This window comes from Engystomops pustulosus, chromosome 7, assembly GCF_040894005.1.
Source record: "Engystomops pustulosus chromosome 7, aEngPut4.maternal, whole genome shotgun sequence".
NCBI lineage: Eukaryota > Metazoa > Chordata > Amphibia > Anura > Leptodactylidae > Engystomops > Engystomops pustulosus.
Window position 1 is genome coordinate 61974694 of NC_092417.1, and position 20380 is coordinate 61995073.

Genomic DNA, 20380 nt, shown 5'->3' on the forward strand with positions numbered 1-20380 from the left:
AGGTCTTACAAACACCCAAGGCTGTTCCTGCCACGGGGACCGATGATCTAAGCCAAGATGTTGGTTCCCACGCACCTTTTTACTGGCTTTTTACCGATGGGTGTTTGCTGCAATATGCAGCACCCACCTTGTATGGAGAGGGCTCAGACACCCGCAGCCGATGTACTAATACATCAAACGTCGGTAAGGGGTTAAAGGAATGGGTGGATTAGAATACAAACTTGGGGATGGAAATAAAAGTTTATGGGGTGACTTAATGACTATAAACAAATACTCTCAAATAATCTGTTTACAACTCTGGATTCGGAGTTGATTTTGGTGGAGCCGTGATAAAATGGATTGACTCTGACTTCAAAACTATATAATAAATTGCTACCGTTTGATAAATGCAGTATGTGATGAATATTTTTCATAAGAATTTGGAAAAATCATGGTCTATTCCTGATCTGAGGACAGGGGTGAACAACCTTTATTGGGCCGCATTGTCATACTGCTCAACGTTAAGCGGTAACTAGTAACTACCAACCTATATGCACTGAAACCACAGTACAACACTAGCCGCCGCTTGCACTAGCTGCAGCCGGTGACTTTTTACATTAATGTATCCAGCTGCGCCCAGAGGCTCGGCGGGGCTATGTGATGAGTACCCTCCTTTGACTGCAAGGGAACTGTCATCATAATTCACAGCTCAATCCTCGTGGAGCTGTTCAGGTCAGTGGCCTGAATGACTTAAATAACAGGTAAGTATAACATCTAGGTATAGATCTCTCTGATCGGATATTCACTTTACTTTAGAGTTTTCACCTTTTGCAATAGTATTCTGCGCCCCTTCCCAAAACTTATGCTTCAATTAATGAGTCACCATTTTTTTTACGTGATACTCCACTGTCAATTGCTAATCTGGGACTGAGACTGGACCAATGGGTTGTACATTTATCATATTTTGCTTTAATGGGTTAAGAATTTACTTAGAGTGAATCAACAAATGAAAACCCCTGTAATAACTTTTTATCCATCATTATCCAGTCTCCTGGAGAGCAAATGTGGTCTCTTGGGAAGTATCCGGATCGCTAGACAAAGGAGCATGGACAATGAAAATGCCAGCCAAGAGATCCTCTTACTGAGGTTGCTCAATGGATTGCTAATGAAATAGTCTTTTAGAAAGAGGCCGTTATAGTCCCACAACAAATCTATGACATGTGAAGGAAAATAACAACATTTGGCAAATGCAAAAACTGAAACTAAATGGGGATTTTTGTGGAGTTTTCCCTTTTTTTCTCATATTGGGAACATAAGACAAATAATTGTAGCTTGTGGGTGCACATATACCTCCAACTATCTTTCTCTCTTGTTCCAATTATCTTTCTCTATCAATTGCTGTAAGACCCCTTACAAAGGGACTTACAGTAATTAGAAAAAAAAACAAAACTATTTGTATACAGCTTCTATGAAGGCCACTGGTGTCATTTATCTTAGGCTTCTCTTTTTTTTATTTTTATATTTGCAACCTTTTTTAGGTGCATTTGCATAATTGTGCCAAGCTTTGTGACTTTTCCACCTGGCAAATGTAGATGAGCAAAAATTTTGAGGTGATGCACCTGATATATCTTTAAAATCCAGATGTATAAAAAATGTGCCTTTTTGTGCATTTTTGGCACAAACTACGGTAAATTGGCACAATTTTGGTGCAAATCGTGTTAAAAAAAAGTTGAAAACAAACTCCAGTCCTGATCATGTTTAGGAAAAACTTTAGAAGGGATTACAGAAGAGTTTGCGACTTTTGAATAAAAAGTCACCAAAACCCCACAGATTCAGCTGCCTGATATATGAGTCTCTAAGATAAAACAAATGCGTCCAAAACCTGGAATAGCTAAAAAGAGACAGTCACAAATATCCTGACTAAAGAGAAATGACCACCATTGTGTTTTCATATTAACATACTACTAGTAACCCTGTTTAAAGTATAATTCTGTGGTCATGTGGCCACTCTGCTCTTCAGTAAAACATGTGGAAATTGGGTAAAAAAAAATTGTGTCCCAGATTTTGGCATGTGTTTGCATAACCACTCCCTTTTCGTGGGGCCATTTCCTAACCCTGTGACATAAAAACAACAACAATGCATCTCTTCCAGGGATGGGAAATCCTACAGTGGCCTTGCCAACGGTAAAGGAAATAGGACTTATTCCTAAGGGTCTCATAGCAGCCATGTGAAATACCCCAATGCTATAGATGCCCTTTCCACTTCTGCCCCTAAACCCCTATATTGCCTGTAGAAGAGGGGGTAACAGAGATTACAATCAGCCTACTCAATAGATTTGTTATATGTAACCAGGAATATACATAAGTCAGCAATGGAACTGTATACACACTACAGTAAGGGATTTATAATCAAGAATATTCAGAAAGTAGCATTATTTTACATGTAAGACACATCCATAGTAAACACTGCTCAATAGTGTACACCATAAGAATAGTTGTGAGATAACTACACTAGAATAAGTACAATGAAAACTTTATCCAATGGCATCTGGATATCTTTCTGCAGAAAACTGAAGAGAATTTCCTCCTTTTCACTTTGCCTGCAATGAAAGCGGGATTCTCTTCTAGAGTTCCACTGCTCTAAATACAACCATCTATTTCTGTTTTACTGAGCTTATTGGCAAATATTTTTAGCACATGCTTACGGCTCAACACTCTGGTGTGTAGAACACCTCGGGTCACATTTAATCAAAAACTTCATTTCATGCCTCTTATGTAACATTATGAAACCACTTTGTGTGTTTTTTAGCATTTATCTCAATGGATTAGTGATCGCTTATATTTGTAGGGTAGGGAGACACATTATCCATGTGCAGGCAGAGTAATGGGAGTTCCTAAAGCTTCATTTGTTTGTACTGCCGTTTTACGACACCATATGGCGCCATATTATCAAGCTCCTTCAAATCTCAGCAATATTATATTTATTTTTTCTGGGAGACTGATGAAGAATCATCATGCCATATAGCAGACAGTAGGGTTCAATAGACCACAGAGTTTTATGTTCTGACTTCTTATAAATTGGCGTTTGTACAGAACTTTAATATGCCTCATTGTACAACAGTACACAGTGGCCTGTTTTCTCGTCATGTCCATTTTTGACATACGTCTTCTGTTTCCATCTCTTGCACCATTACAGTCAAGGGCAAGGTAGAAGCATAAAACTTCCTCCAATCAGGTGTCCATTTTTTTGCTTATAAGAAAACTGCATCTTATCTTTCAGATGTAAAAATAAAAAGCAGCAGGATGAAAACAGAAGGCTTCAATTTGAACATGTGAAAACAATCCGTCAAAAAAGGATCAGATAAAAACTTGAAGCTTGCCGAAAAGGTGAAGAGAATAAGGTGAAATATATTATATATGTATGAAAAAAAAAGATAAATTTGTACCTTAATTTAATGAATTAAGTTATGTAAAATAACAATGGTGATAACAATAATAATTTGTAATAACAATGTCAATATTATGCTAGATTTTTCTATATAATTATAACCATTAATGTTCATATATCCATAATGTGTAACATTGCTATATCTATGCATATTAAGATGTGTTATTGTTGGCACTATTATTGGTCATGCTAATTTGTATTCGTTTTCTCTTGAATATTTTGAACCTATTTGTTTTCTTTGAACGGGATTCTGCTGACAACACTGTCGTGAATTTGGGAAAGGGAAGAGCAGTGGTGTGGAACAAGATAATATAAAGAATATGGAAAAGGCAACAAAACCCAGAGATAGATAGGTCACAGTAAATTCTTCCAGCTTTACAACAGTAGTCATTATTTTAGTGAAATTAACTAAAGTTATTCATTAGTTAAAATGTAAATATTTAAAATTGTTATTGTTTTTACCATACTTTTAGAAGGGTAAAAATCAAGATATTCTTTGCAATGACCCATTCATGTGTTGAAGAAAAGGATAATTTATAGTAATGAGACCTTTTTTTAAATGTGCAAATGCATCAGATTTACAGCATAATATTAAGCTAAGTCATTAAGGGGTTAAGTGGAAGCATACTCACAGGTCAGGTTGATAGTGGCCAAGCTGATTTGTTTGAGCCGGCCTTCCTGGGACCTTTGACCTGGCATATTAAATTACTAAAATTTTCAGCCAAGTAGGACCACGCAGGATGGTCATTGAAACAGAACAGGACCAATAATAACTCCAGAAGACACATCAGGGAGAAAAGATCCTTGTCTTGTATTAGAATTCAGGTAAAATAAGGAATTTCCATGTATACAAATTGAAGACACCAACAGAAAATACCTATTGAAAACAAGCCAAGAATTAAGCCCACAAAAGTCTCCCAGGGATATTTTGGACAGAAAGTTCTCCAATCAGGGCAGTGGTGACAGGAAAAGCGAAGAGGAGTCCAGCTAGACCATATATGTATTCGAATAGGCAGACTCCAGAGGCTGAAACAGGAGCTGTGTGTTCAGGATCAGACCTAGCCTCCCTATAGCTAGCATCACGTGTCACTGGTCAGACTAAAATGCTGAAAAGGAACGGGTAGGATAGGATGTAGAAAGAAATATATGGCTGGGGGTGACGACGAAAGTCTTCATTTTCTTAACTCATAACTTTTATTTTACATGTTTTAAAGTTATTATTTTTTTACATTTTATTTTATTAAATTTTGATCATTTTAATTGTTATTTAATTTTTTTGGTCAATACATGAATATTATGGTAAAATTCTTCCCTGTCTGAGACACTAAGCCTCATACACAGTGGGGGAGATTCATTATGGAACCTTCAGCAGTTTTGTGACAAAAAATCCACATGGATCTCCCTATCCCTGTTGGTTTTGGAGGTTTTTCCGACCCACACGCCACTATGGCCATGCCGGGGCGGAGACAGCGGGGGAACGGGGCGTGAACGCCTGCTCATCACATGTACTATAGTTTCTGCAGTTAAACCGGAGGAGACTATAGCAACAAACTCAGCCAGTTACGATCTGGTCTAAAGATCGGAACTGACAGAGTTTGCGCCAGCGGTGGAATTTTAAAACTGCCATTCTAAATGCCGGTCTTAATGAATTCCTTCCAGTGTGCTTTGGCCATGAGTAAGCCACATAGACTGTGGCTAATACTCAGCTCCTTCGACTTTTATTGGGCATGTTCACAGATCACTGCGCCAGGAATGTGCTGACTGCCCACATTGCAACAGGGCAGATCCAATTCCTACTCATACTTGCGGCAGAGGCAATCACTTCCTATGGACACTAGTGGGGCATCAATGGACCCAGATTATAACAAGACTAACCGTAATGCTGCTTACCACTACTTGTTTAGGTTCACATTTGAGTGAGGTGTTCACGCTTTTAAGACCGAAGCCTATCCATTTACTGGTGATCACAATGTGATTCATCTGAGACGTTGACATATGTCAAATATTGGTACACGTATGAATCTTTGTAAGCATGGGTGCAGTCACTTGCTATCTTCCAACAAGACCATTCTCAACAAGATTCGCTGGATAAGTTGCTTAGGAAACATATTGAAGGTAGATGATTCTTTTGGAAAGTGAGTTGTTTTATTTACCCACTCACCTACTTTTAAGGGAACCTGTCATAAGAAATTGGCCAAATAAACCACTAGCAGTATGTTTTCAAGCATCTGAGCAGCTTCTAGATGGTGTTTCTTTCATGGCTTGGTGTGGTGACATCATCCAGAAAATCAACTTTGAAGTGAGATTTAAATTGGTTTTATGAAGTCAAGGAGGCGGAGAGTTTACTACTGAAGTCAAACTTTTCCTGCCTTAGAACGTTCACTTCACTGTAATTGATGGATCTGTGTCCCGGGGAAATCATTGATCTGATCTCCTGAAGTCTGGTGCATGAGGAGGTGTTCAAAGGCAGGGAGAGCTTGACTTCAGTGTTAAACTCTCTGCCTCCCTGACTTTATACATCTAACTAACATCTCACTTCAAAGTTGATTTTCCAGATTATGCCATGACAATAAGGCATATGGTCTAGAAACTGTTCAACTGCTTGACACTATACTAGTAGTGGTTTATGAGGCCAATTTCTTATGACGGGTTCCCTTTAACAGTTCAGAAAACACACTGCTTCTGAAATTTTTTTAAAATTTTTTCCCATAGGAACGGTTAATATATGCACAAAGTATTACAAAGTAAGATGTAACATGTGATAGACCGGACTTCGCAGTGTTTTTTCTTTAATTTCCTAATTCATTATTAAACACTTCAATAGTAACCAATGTGCAAAAATATTTTTCCTTAGTTTTTATATGCATTACTGATATATGTTGATATATGATATAAAAGTTAATACTTTACATAAGCACAGAAATTGCAAGGATGACATAATTTTCACATTTCCAGCATCAGGACCCTGAAAACTGTATAAAAAAGATCTGCCATCGGCAAGCGAATTGTATTCTACAGCTTGCTAAGTAATGGGATGCATAAAGTTTGATAGACTTGAGAAAAGTGCTCCTGAAATGCTCTGCATAGAGAAAACTCAGTTCTTAGTAGTTTCACTGCCCTCAGCCAAACAAGACTGCAGGCATCCAAGGAAACCTGTCACCAGGGTCTTCACTTTAACTAAAGACAGGTTGCAGAAGTCCATTGATTTGCATTGCAAATGTGCCGTTCTAACCTTTCTAATCATTTGCATTACAATATACTTGTGTGTTATAACTTACCTTGTACCCTGACAGAATCCTCTTTGTAGTCCCAGGGGTTGGATTTCGGTTTGGATGCATTTAAAAAAACAACATGTGACTTGTCTGTGCTAGAGCTCCTCAGCTCTCAGCCCCCACCTTTGTGCTCCTGTACAGACCCTCCCTCTCCCCCTGATGTCAGCTTACCAGGCTGTGAGCTCTGTGGAGGAGCAGGAAGAGCTGTACAAGAGCACAAAGGTGGTTGCTGAGAGTTGAGGTGTCTGCAGCACAGACAAGTCACGAGCTGTTTTTTGAAATGCATGTAAACCAAAGCCCAACCCCTGGGACTACACACAGGATTATGTCAGGGTGCAAGGTAAGTTATAACACACAATTATATTGCAATGTATATGCGTAGAGAAGGCAAAAAGGCATATTTACAATACAGCTGTAGCATGCTTTTGCAACCTGTCTTTAGTGAAAATGAGGTCCCTGGTGACAGATTCCCTTTAACATTATCACTACTTGTGTCAGACATTAAAGGGAACCTGTCATCAGAATGTCACCTTTTCACCTAATGACAGGTTCCCATATCCTACCAATTCCCTATCTGCTTTTATAATTGCAAAGATTCCTACTGAGATGTTTCCATATACCCAATGTAACTTATTCTGGAAAATTATTTGGCACTATACCGGAATAGCAATTTTTATTCACCACGATTTTGGAGCCCCCAATTCAGTCGGGATAGGTCTCGTCGCATCAGTGTAGGTAACATGTACACGGCCTGCTAATCCCACAGAGAAGACTGGAAACAACTGTGGTAGACCCTCAGCAAGTAACGCAACTAAATTAAATCCTTTCCTCAGCTTTTTTATACAACATTCATTATTTTACCTCCATCTTGTGAGTTCATGATATTGAGCGCAAACAGCATGGCATTGGAGAAAGCAGTGGCTTCTTCTTTGCTTGCAAAGTTCAAGCCGTACACCTGCCGGGCATCCCTCCATTGGTGAAAGGTTGGCGTTGCCTGGTTATATTTCAGGCCTTTCACAAGTGAATAGTTTATGACTACCTGAAAGGAAGAAACGTGATATTACACAATGGCAGGATCCTAATCGAAAGTTACAGAACACAAAGAGGCTAGGACTTAAGTAATGGCAGTGGGCGCATTGCTTCCCAGGATTTGAAAACAAAAAAATGGCTGTCTACTTCCAAAAAACAGTGCCACACTTATGTACAGGTTGTCTTTGGTACTGTAGTTTGGTTCAGTTTAAATACAATATAAAACCCAGAGTCAGGCGTGCCACTGTTATTGGGCAGCCCTCTTTACCTCCAAATTAAACACAAGGCTTTTTAGGGGGCCAACAATAAAATAAATCTCTAGGATTTTTCAGTAGTTACAGATGAGCTGTATGTGCAAATATACAAATATGTATACATTTAAATGTATGCACAACACAGGAACCATGTATCCTCCCCAAAAAAAGAACTGAGCAAAAATTGATAAGAAGACTCAGCTATTATTAACCCTTATCTATAAATTTTTAACACCATTGCATCATGGGGCACATATATGCTACATGGTGTAAGTCTCCTGCGAAATGGGACTATTCCTGAAGGTCTCATCATTTTACAAGAATTCAGCGTACACAGCTCGTGCAATGCTAGCAGGGAGTGGTAACAAACTTATTGGGGCTTTACATTTTTTTCCATTAAGGCCCGGTGAATATTTTATAGCTTCTTAAAAAAAATTCTGAATAATCCCAGCAAATTGGGGACTACTGGCAAATGCACCAAGCAGGGAAATCTATCCCTTCCCTGGTAATATCAGGCTGAGCTGCAGCAATCCATGAGTTATGCTTCTTAATGAGAAGTTATAGTTTCAGAATTGGGGAGCAGCAGCTATATCGCTTACTGGCTGCAGTGGAAGTTGTGAAGGAATTCTGACCACTGGATAAAATTCTTGCTACCTGCAGCCATCACTAGGGGGAGCTCTGAGCCTATTGAAGACAAGTTTATTACTGAGAATACATTTTGAGAACATTTTAGGCTTTTAAATATGCCACATTTTTGCAGTGTACATACTTGCTGATCCTGCAGTTTCACTCCGACTACTCTGAAGGTGTTGTTGGCAGTATTATGGTAAATGTTAATCCGGCTGAAGCCCTGCTGCCCCGGTTTGATTGGCACCCATTTCTTGCTGGTGTCATCGTAGATCATGACAGAAGCACGAGCTTGGCAGATACTCTGTTCGCTGAAAGCATAAAAAAGAAAACAGAATTAGCCATTTCTTCAGTACGGCAGAGAATGCGGATACATATCTGAGATACAGAGACAGGGGTAAAGAACAATGCACCTTCCCTACTTCCCCAAAATAAACTTGCCACCATTCACACAATACAAAGGTTACTGAGAGAAGTCCACCTGCAGCTGGTGTCTAATATGAGGTTACTGAGCATGTACTCTTCCAATAGCGACCACAGTGGTTCCCAGCTGGTCCACAGATGGCTCAGCGTCCCACCTCTAGTCCTTCTCAGTAAGACACCTGCCTATGTATGTATATAGGGAGAATGCACGGCTTAACCTCCTGCTTTTTATATCCGGAACCAATTGCTTTGTCATTTTTTTCTGCATTTTGGACATATGCCCAGTACTACTTGTCATTCTGGACAGAAACAGTTAGTTTTCCTGCACACTACAATTTTTTTTTTTTTTTTGCATAATAACTATGGCTTTTGTAGGCTTTCACTAAATGGAGAATATTTACAATTTACAATTACAATTCCCCACGCTCAGTAAAGCTAAAAGCATTGCACTGTAGTTTCCATGAGCTCACTACGGCTACAGCTGTATATTCTTATGTGTATGAATATTAATTATAGTACAGTACCACTTTCAGGATGTGTTAGGACACTGCATAGCATCCACTTATATACTTAGGGGATAGTAATAGTGGTGGGGACAGAAGGTCAGAACCATGAAATATATACAATGGCAGACCATACTTTTTTCCCCACCTGGAAATCGCCATGTCTGTATGCCCATACAATGATTTTATGGATTTTAACATTTGTGGCAAATAAAAATATAAAGATTTTTGGGACGATGGATGTTTTTTTGCTTTTGCTTTGGATATCTGCTAATCGGTCAGATGATCCGAGCGTCCACCGATATATAAAGTGTGAAACTATCTACATGAGAGGTAATCAAGCGCCTTACTATCCACTTTATTGTGGGAAAAAAACTTTTACTATAAGATACTTGGTTTATCAACCTACAAAGAAATGTGCGCAGGAATTTACACATTTCTTCCTTGTAAGATGTCACATGCCATGATTATATCACGATAAAGGTAACCGCTACTTATTGCACATGCTATAAATAAGAGGGTTATCTTAAAAGTATCTCAACCTAACTAGATATGTAAACAACAAAGGCCATTAGATATATTATTCACTAAATACTGGAGCCATTGGGGGACATGTATCTTTGGTGTGTAATTGAGACATTTGGAAGGTCTTATGTATGATCCTGTCTTTTTACTTGTGATACATGTTCAGTTTTTCCTATCCTGGCAGGCGCAAGTTTTGGCTTTTTTTTTAGACTTTTTGTTGCAAATGTCTCAAATCCAAATGGAAACAAGCAATGTGAGGGGGTTATATACAGGAGAGGACACAGCCACGTGAGGGGGTTATATACAGGAGGGGACACAAGCCACGTGAGGGGGTTATATACAGGAGAGGACACAAGCCATGTGAGGGGCTATATACAGGAGAGGACACAAGCCATGTGAGGGGGTTATATACAGGGGAGGATACAAGCCATGTGAGGGGGTTATATACAGGAGAGGACACAAGCCACTGAGGGGAATATATACAGGAGAGGATACAAGCCATGTGAGGGGGTTATATACAGGAGAGGACACAAGCCATGTGAGGGGCTATATACAGGAGAGGACACAAGCCATGTGAGGGGGTTATATACAGGGGAGGATACAAGCCATGTGAGGGGGTTATATACAGGAGTAGACACAAGCCATGTGAGGGGGTTATATACAGGAGAGGATACAAGCCATGTGAGGGGTTATATACAGGAGAGGACACAAGCTATGTGAGGGGTTATATACAGGAGAGGACACAAGCCATGTGACTGGTTATATACAGGAGAGGATACAAGCCATGTGAGGGGTTATATACAGGAGGGGACACAAGCCATGTGAGGGGTTATATACAGGAGTGGATACAAGCCATGTGAGGGGGTTATATACAGGAGGGGACACAAGCCATGTGAGAGGGTTATATACAGGAGAGGACACAAGCCATGTGAGGGGTTATATACAGGAGGGGACACAAGCCATGTGAGAGGGTTATATACAGGAGAGGACACAAGCCATGTGAGGGGTTATATACAGGAGAGGACACAAGCCATGTGAGGGGTTATATACAGGAGAGGACACAAGCCATGTGAGGGGGTTATATACAGGAGTGGACACTATTGTAAATTTTGGATTTGAGGCTGTGCCTGCATTTTTAAGCACTCTGTCACACCCCAGGGAGATGACGACATATTATTCTGTGGTCACACATGGTGTTAACACATGCGTTTTCAAACTCATTACAGCTGAGAAGAGGAGATTTGCCTAATTACATTGTACAAAATACATGTGCTTACAAGATGTTAACACACATGCAATTATAGTGTTAACAAATGTTTTGTTAACACAATGGTAAAATATTGTTAACATTGTGTTAACTCATGCGTTTTGTAAATGCCATGTTCAAACCAATGTAATTGGGCAAATCTACTCTTCTCTACTGTTTTGATGCATTTGAAAACGCATGTGTTACTGCCACATGTGACCTCACACTTAGTAACCAATACATTTCAATAAAATGTAAATGCAAAAAAAAAAAAACAGCCCAAACTTTCAATGCCTAACAGGTTCATGTGCAAAATTTTAAACATTTAAAGCATGTTGAAATAATTCCAATTTACATGTTAAAACCGGGTCCATGAAAAAATCCTTCCTTTGCACCTGCCCTGGACCAGGTGCTGATTTGCGCCTAAAAAGTCGCAAAAAAAAAGTGATATTTAAGTGAAAAGTCGCACGGAACATCTGGAAAATAAAGATACACAAGGTGCACCTGAAAAACCACAGCAAAAGTCGGAGTGAAAAGTTGAAAAAAGACAAAAGCCGCAAAAATTAGACAATAAAACTAGCAGAAAAAAAGACTCATGTCCCCCTTCGTGTCATAAAGAGCGAGGATCCAACAATCTTGTAACTTGGTCAAAAGAATAACTATTAACATATCTGTAACAGTCAACAAATCTGGTCACAAGACAATAGCGCCCTCTACTGTCTGCAGACTAAGTTTAACCCCTTCAAGACACAGGCAGTCTCAGCCTCTTGTTTTTGTAATCTGACATGTGTCGCTTTATATTGTTATAACTATTGAACACTTTAACTTACCAAAATGATTTTGAGAATGTTTTCTCGTGACACGTTGTACTTCATTTTAGTTGTAAATTTTGGTTGATATGTTTTGCGTTTATTAATGAAAAAAACTAAAATGTGCTAATGTTTTGGAGAAATTTCTCATTTTCAAAATTTGATCTGCTTTCGAGATAGTAAGTAACTGATTTGGGTGGTAAAACTAACATTTCCCATATCTTAACTTTATGTTTTCATCATTTTTTAAAAGTCCTTTTATTCTTTTATGACATTAGACAGCTTACAAATGGAACTGAATTTAATATTTTTGTTATCCCGAAATTTGTACTTTGTGGACATTTTTGTGATCATTTTTGTTTTAAATGAGTTTGAAATATAAAATTATTAGAATCCTCCTATGAATCCCCCCATTTTCAAAAGTACACCCTTGAAACTGTTAAAAACTGCTTTTAGGAAGATTTTTCACCTTTTGAGTGCTGCATAGTAATTAAAACAAAATGGTAATGAAATTTAGAATGGTCTAATTTTTGTCGGTAATACATTAGTTTAGCCCTAAAATTTTCACATTTCCAAAAGATAAAAAGAGAAAACCCATCTAAAAATGTGTTATGCAATTTCTCCTGAGTACAGAGACTCCTCACATGTGGACATTATTTGTTGTATGGGCGCACAGCGAGACGCAGAAGGGAAGGAGCGCCCTGCAGCTGCCAGTTTTATCCAATAGAACTTGTAGGCTACAAAATTTTTATTCTATGGGTCAGTACAATGACGTGGATACCATACTTAGATATATAGTATGATATATACAGTGCTAGCCGTTATACATCAATGGGATCCATAGAGCTGTGGTGTTGCCAGTTATTGCCATTACACAGCAGCTTGGTGCTTTGTATAACCCCTCTGAATACTTATGCTGCTGTAATAACCTGAGCTGGGCCCCTTCTTCTCATCAACCCCCGCCTGCTGCATGTGCTGCCTCTATGGTACGTACACCCTTGTTATATATGGCTGCTGATGTCAACAGCTGACCCTAAAATAGACTGTACAGAAAACAAAGTGCCACTTGCTTATCACATCTAATATATAAAGCTGAGAGTATGTATGTATGTATGTATGTGTGTGTGTATGTATGTATGTGTGCGTGTATGTATGTATGTGTGTTAGCAGCAGATTATGCAGATCATTCTCCAGTAGTGGAATAGTAAAAAGGAACTTTATTTATGAACAGAACTCACAGAATTTCTCAGCATACAGGATAACATGTCTGTACTGCTATCAGTCCATCTGCAGCAAGCATGGAAAGATGTCTGTGCTGTCTCTTCCTGTCTCAGAGAGATTTCCTTTTTTTTTTTATTTCTTTGACAGCCTAACTTTATTAACATTGACAATATCCCTAGACAAAGGCTCATACATGTAATACATACAAAAGTAGTTGTTGCATACAGTATTATTATTCCAACAATGTGTGTGCATGTATGTATGTGTGTGTATGCATGTGTGTGTATGTATGCATGTGTGTGTATGAATGCATGTGTGTGTATGCATGCATGTGTGTGTGTATGCATGCATGTGTGTGTATGTATGCGTGTGTGTGTATGTATGTATGCGTGTGTGTGTGTGTATGTATGTATGCGTGTATGTATGTATGTGTGTAGGTCCGCTAAAGGAATCCGCATCTTCAGGTTCCAAATAACCATTTACATTGCTGCTCCCTGTGACTCAGATAACATCATAGAGTAGGTTTAAAGTCCAATTTTCGCTCTATGCTTTCCAAAATCCACTTATTAACCACCATCTACAGGAGACATTGTCTGCTGCTGCTGTGGCAGTCAAATGTGGCATCAAATCACAGATCAGCTTCTAGCAACCAATCACAGCTCATTTTCTATTTTGACACAGGTCATTAATATGAGCCCTGGGCTTTGATTGGTTAAAAAATGCAACAGGGGGAATTTACCATTACAATTTGTCTTTGACTTGGTTGTCTACTTTTAATTCATCAAGTGAGTCTATGTATGTTGTTGTAATTGTTTTTTTTCTTTTTGGTTTGTAATAAATAAGCAGTAATTGGGTAGTTGCTAAGTTAATTGCCCCATATGGATAAGGGAGTTAACCCCCGCGTGTAATACATTCACAATGGCAATGCTACAATCTCTTGTAGATTACTACTAGGCCTCTAGGTTCTAGCAAGGTTCTAGGAATACAATGAGAATGGGTCATGCTCCTCGCTATAGGCCCTGCACCACGTATTATTGACTTAGCTTTGACTGGAGTGTTCCTTTAAGCTGCAGCTCACTGGCATTGACCACTACCTGATAAACATAAGCATTTATGACTGCTTATTATAGAAACTACAGCTCCAAAAATATTTTGTGCGGGGTTTGGAGGTTTCATCACATCCTACTCTATTTTTCAGTGCAGGAAAAAAAAGAAGAAAACCGACTAGTGAATCTGCTAGAATTACAAGCTTCTTTTCCTCGTGCTTGTCGCTATTTTAGTAGTGACTGCTCAGCTCATAGACAACTTCCATATAAGCTTCCTCTCAGATTAACCCTTTTGTGTCTAGGTAACACCCTGTTCATATTCAGTCTTAGGTAGCCAGTGCCAGCAGTAAAATATCTGTATCCCTCTCCAGGCCAGACCACAGTCTCCAGTCTATTTCCAGGAGGCTTGGCTAGACTTTACCCATTCCCAGAATTTCTCTCAAGGGTTCTTTTTCTGCAATGAATGAGAACGGCCATGTTCACAATGTCTTTACTAGTTTGGCATAGTCTAATATCTAGGGAAAGTTGGGTGATAAGCAGAAATAAAATAAACTTCTATACACTGGATTTTACCAAATAAAGCCACTAGTCCCATCAGGTATGACATGAAATTTCCTTTCTAGAACTTCCTCTTAGGGTGAAGACACACATGGCGTTTTTGGGCCGTTTTTACTAAGTGCGTTTTCAGATCGTTAAAAACGCATCCGTTTTTAAAAACGCATGCGGTTTTTGAAAACGCATGCGTTTTTGTCAGTTTTTCCGAAATTGCGCAATGAAAAACGGACAAAAACGCATGCGTTTTTAAAAAACGGATGCGTTTGTTAACGCATACGTTTTTAACGATCTGAAAACGCACTTAGTAAAAACGGCCCAAAAACGCCATGTGTGTCTTCACCCTTATATGTGAAATCTCACCAGTTTACCTGAAAAAAATCTCCTCCAAACACATGTTAAAATTAGCAGAGAAAGGTCATATTTGTCAGTGATGCATCAAGCTTGGAGGCTGCGACATGCTTTTGGTGTTGATAGATATGATATGATATATGATAGATAAGAATCTCATCTTTCAGATCACATTAGGCTTGTGGCTCTGTGCTTTACAGAAACAGAGAAACATACAGTTAAAGACATAGTTGGAAATGTGAGCCGCAGATAAAAATCCAGTTTTTACATATGTCTATTGTAACTGTCTGGATCTTCGGTTCTGTAGCACGAGACTCATCTGATATGGAAGATGACATCCTTATATTAATAAGAAACCAAAAGAAGTGATATAGAAACAAATATAGCCTCGAAACTTGACTCATCTCAGGTAGATAGGATTCTTCTCTGCTCTTCACATGGATTTGGTGGAGATTTTTTTTATAGGTTAATGGGTGGGATTTCACATAAGAGGGAATTCTGACCCCCCTACAAAAATGTGTCTGCCAGAATAGCTCAGTGGGGTTGTTTCCCGGCTTATGGATACTGAATGACATGAAGGTCTCTTTATTCCCTGCTTGAATATTAACACTCATATAGGAACAATTTAATAGCCTTATTGGGTAGCCATATTGTAATGGTCAAATTTCTACCCAGCTTTCCAGAAACATATGACATCTGAATGAATCCAAGTGGGCATCATGTGACTGATTACAAATTCCTATGAAGAATATCCGCCAAGCATGAATAACATGAAGTCACTGGATGGCTCGAAGCCTACATGGAACAGTAGTCAGGGAAATTTACTGGCAAGGCGGCAGATGCTACTGAATCGCTGTAACTTGGCAAAACTCATCATGACCAGTGTTATATTACAAAAATGGAAACCGCTATTCATCTAATATAACAGATGTTACTACTGGCACCAGCTGGGCACTGACTAGAATCACAGCTTCTATGGATAATTAGACATTGAGGGATAAAACCTGAAAGATTTCTGTAAAAGTAGAACAACCACTTGCACAAGGCTGATGGATCTGCTGGTTTATGAGCCATTCAAAGAATTTATCCCTACCACAGACCACAGAGCATGGGGTAGCAAGCAGGGTGTTGGGATAACCCCTCGATGGGAAGAAGACTTACAGTACAGTCACCTACTGGCCTCCACTCTACTGTATTTAGATGTCATGAGAAAAAGTGACAACTTCTGTGGTAACGTGGTCATCCAGTTTTCACTTCCATTCTTCAACGTTGTGTAACCACTACAATAACTGGAAACTCTTATGTGTATTCAATCTACCTCCATCCACTATACTCAAAAGGCAGGGCCAAAACGGCGAGTATGCAATGCATGTACAAAAATGTCTGACCATGTACAGGTAGTCCCTGGGTTACCTACAAGACAGGTTACATAACTTTGTTCTTACGATTAATTTGTATGTAAGTCAAAACTGTATATTTTATAAGTTTCAAAATTGTGTGCTGTCATGCAAACAAGGTTATCAATAAAGCTTCATTACAGACACCTTACAGCAGATCATTGCAGTCTGGGACTATAGTAAAGCATCCAGAGAAATTCTCCAGAGGTCACAGTGGGCAGAGGGGTCCGTCTTTAACTAGGGGGCGTCTGTACGCAGGTCTCCTTAAAGGGAACCTGTCACCAGGGACCTAATTTTCACTAAAGACATTGTAAAAGCCCGTAGAAACAGTAGTGACCGCACACCATGTATGGGTGGTGCTCAATGTAGGATTCTCAGTCCATCCATAATCCACATAGAGAACATGGCACACACCAAACTGGTTTTCTTTAATTTTTTTATTTTTAGCGTTTTCAACGTATAATTCACACAGTGGAGCCTTCACCGTAGAAATTGAACAAAAGTTATATAATTCTATACAGATCAGAGGTAATATACGACGTTTCGGTCATCACGACCTTTGTCAAGCATGATCTGGCAATGTCTGCAGTAGTAGGTAGGAGAGTGGTGAGGCTGCACCACTCTCCTACCTACTACTGCAGACATTGCCAGATCATGCTTGACAAAGGTCGTGATGACCGAAACGTCGTATATTACCTCTGATCTGTATAGAATTATATAACTTTTGTTCAATTTCTACGGTGAAGGCTCCACTGTGTGAATTATACGTTGAAAACGCTAAAAATAAAAAAATTAAAGAAAACCAGTTTGGTGTGTGCCATGTTCTCTATGTAGATTGTAAAAGCCCATGACACCTGCAGTGCAAAAATGCCTCTCTGCCTTTTCTTAGCATTTGCATTACAAAATAATTGTGTGTTATAACTTACTCTTGCATCCTGACAAAATCCTGGGGTAGTCACAGGGGCTGGGCTTTGGTTTGGATGCATTTCAAAAAACAACATGTGACTTGTCTGTGCTGCAGACTGCCTCCATCTTTGTGCTCCTGTACAGCTTGCCCCTCCCCCACTGATGTCATCTTTCCAGGCTGTGACCTCTGAGAAGGAGCAGCAGGTGAAGCTGTACAGCCCAGCCCCTGTGACTACCCCAGGATTTTGTCAGGATGCAAGAGTAAGTTATAACACACAATTATATTGTAATGCAAATGCTTAGAAAAGTTAGAAAGGCAGATTTACACTGCAGGTGTAATAAGCTTCTGCAACCTGTCTTTAGTGAAAATTAGGTCCCTGGTGACAGGTTCCCTTTAAGTAGGGGACTCCCTGTACTAGCCTCCCACAATGAGCCGACCAAGGCTTGTATGATAAAAACTACCCCCCTGTAATGCTGCTCTAGGTCAACTGCTTTCACTAAAAGACTTTAGTATCAGGCTACATGCACACATGAGTTGTTTTTGTCCATTTGCGTGCCTTTTTATTTTTTATAATGGAAATTTTTTTAAATTACACATTTATTTCAATGGACCAATAGACATTAAAGGGCACCTACCACCACAAATCTACCTATAAAGGTAGATTGGGTGGTAGGTGCATCAATGGGACGTGAGGATAGCCCTTTTAAGGGCTAATCCTCACGTCCCCTCACTTTTTTGGTAACTTTTATTCCACATATATTTAAATTTACTTATGCGGCTACCGGGGCGTGGAGTAGCCGCATATGAGATTACATGAGGCGGCTACTCCACGCCCCGGTACCCACTTTACCCCTCCTACTCACTCATCTTCGGCGCGCAGCTCCGCGTAGCTGCGCGCCCTCGTCCGGCGACCCTGCCGTCTGCGCATGCGCAGAAGAGCAGGCCCGCGCCTGTTTCGGAGCAGTGACCGCGCAGGCGCGGGCCTGCTCTTCTGCGCATGCGCAGACGGCAGGGTCGCCGGACGAGGGCGCGGAGCTGCGCGCCGAAGATGGGTGAGTAGGAGGGGTAAAGTGGGTACCGGGGCGTGGAGTAGCCGCCTCATGTAATCTCATATGCGGCTACTCCACGCCCCGGTAGCCGCATAAGTAAATTTAAATATATGTGGAATAAAAGTTACCAAAAAAGTGAGGGGACGTGAGGATTAGCCCTTAAAAGGGCTATCCTCACGTCCCATTGATGCACCTACCACCCAATCTACCTTTATAGGTAGATTTGTGGTGGTAGGTTTCCTTTAACAATATTTTCACGGATTGGTGTGGAGGCTGTATAAAACTCAGAGCAGGTCCTATTCCTGTCCATGGTTTCAGCGCTGGCTTTCCCATAGAAGTCCACGGGAATGTGAAAAACACTGATGTCACACAGGTTTCATCCATATGTGGACTTTATTTGAACATCAGTTTATATGTAACACAACATGTAATCCTTCAAGAAGTTAGGACAAACTTGTGACGCCATTTGCAATCCTTTTGGGGTTTTTTTGCAAAAACAAATGACGGATACATGGCTGAGAAACTGGTTAGACATGGGTGACACTAGTGATCCATTGTTTGCAGGCTAAGAACAAGCCTAAGTAGACTAAAAGTAGATGACAAAAATGGTAAAGAAAAAAACCAAACTTCTTCAAGTCTCCCCCACAACTTCCAACTTGCATGCTAAAATACCTGTGGCAGGTCCGCAGCAGACTTACTTCAGCAATTCCAACCATGGCAACAATCAGCCAAAAATGTCTCACATTCTTACATTGTGTGTGGGGTGGAGTAAGGGGCTTGCTCCTTACAACAAAAAGCTGGAAGGTATGTTATTTTATGACTTAAAGAGGACCTGTTACCAGATTTTGACCTCCCTGACTAACAATGTCTGCTGATGAAGGGTTACAACTCCTCCCCATATCACCTTAAATACTTTGATTACAAAAATTTTTCTGATGCGCAAATTAGCTTTTTTGACTCATGTCTGGTATCTGTGACTCTTCTCTCTCAGGCTGGCAGTGAGCCACTCCCCATTATTCTGACTGACAGCTCTGTGTTTCCTCAAATCAATGATCTGCCCCCTTGTACTTAGGGACCATCTGCTAATATTCTACTACAGACATATAAAGCTCTATGTACAGATGGGAAATATTGTGTCAAATTTTTTACATCATCGGAGGTCCTTCAGCCTTCTAAGAATAGCAAACAGTACACCATGAATGTGATGAAATCACAGCAGCCTCCATGGAGGATGGAGTGGAGTAGAAGCCCATGAAGGCTGCTGGGACCTCATGTGGTCAGATACATGCATGGGGTACAGTTTGCTATTATTAAGAGGTGAAAAGACCTGAGATGATCTCACTCTGGTCACATGACATGAACTATGACCAGTAAGGAGGCAAAAGGCATGGGGAGGATTAGAAGGGAGGGGCTGGCCGAGCAGGACACGCCCCCATCTGATGCCAAGGAATAGAAGATAATGGATGTGGATGTAAATATTTTGAGCTAAAAGAAGTGGGTCAGTCAGTGAAAAGAGCTCTATAGGAACCGGTCACTGGCTGTGTATGTGCAAATGTGGTGACAGGTTCCCTTTAAGATGTACTTAGAATCCTCAGCAATTATATGTATAGATCCCATCCGGTATGCTGTGCCAGTAAATCACTGTGGATTAGCCGCCAGCTATTCCCATGCGGCTAACCTGCAGCGACTCCACTACATGTGCCCTCAATCATAACCTTCTATAAAGATCCTAGGATTGTACT

At 40.0% G+C, this 20380-nt stretch overlaps 1 protein-coding gene across 7 annotated transcripts in view; it reads right to left on the minus strand.

Annotated features, from left to right (window-relative positions):
• Positions 1-20380, minus strand: part of EVL (Enah/Vasp-like) — a 104293-nt gene that overhangs the window by 41804 nt on the left and 42109 nt on the right. For all 7 annotated transcript variants that reach the window (XM_072116166.1, XM_072116169.1, XM_072116168.1 and 4 more), the window contains exons 2-3: positions 8752-8920; positions 7561-7738 (exon numbers count right to left, since the gene is read on the minus strand). In XM_072116166.1, coding sequence (XP_071972267.1) covers positions 7561-7738; positions 8752-8920 — 347 coding nt within the window. The remainder of the gene's footprint in view (positions 1-7560; positions 7739-8751; positions 8921-20380) is intronic.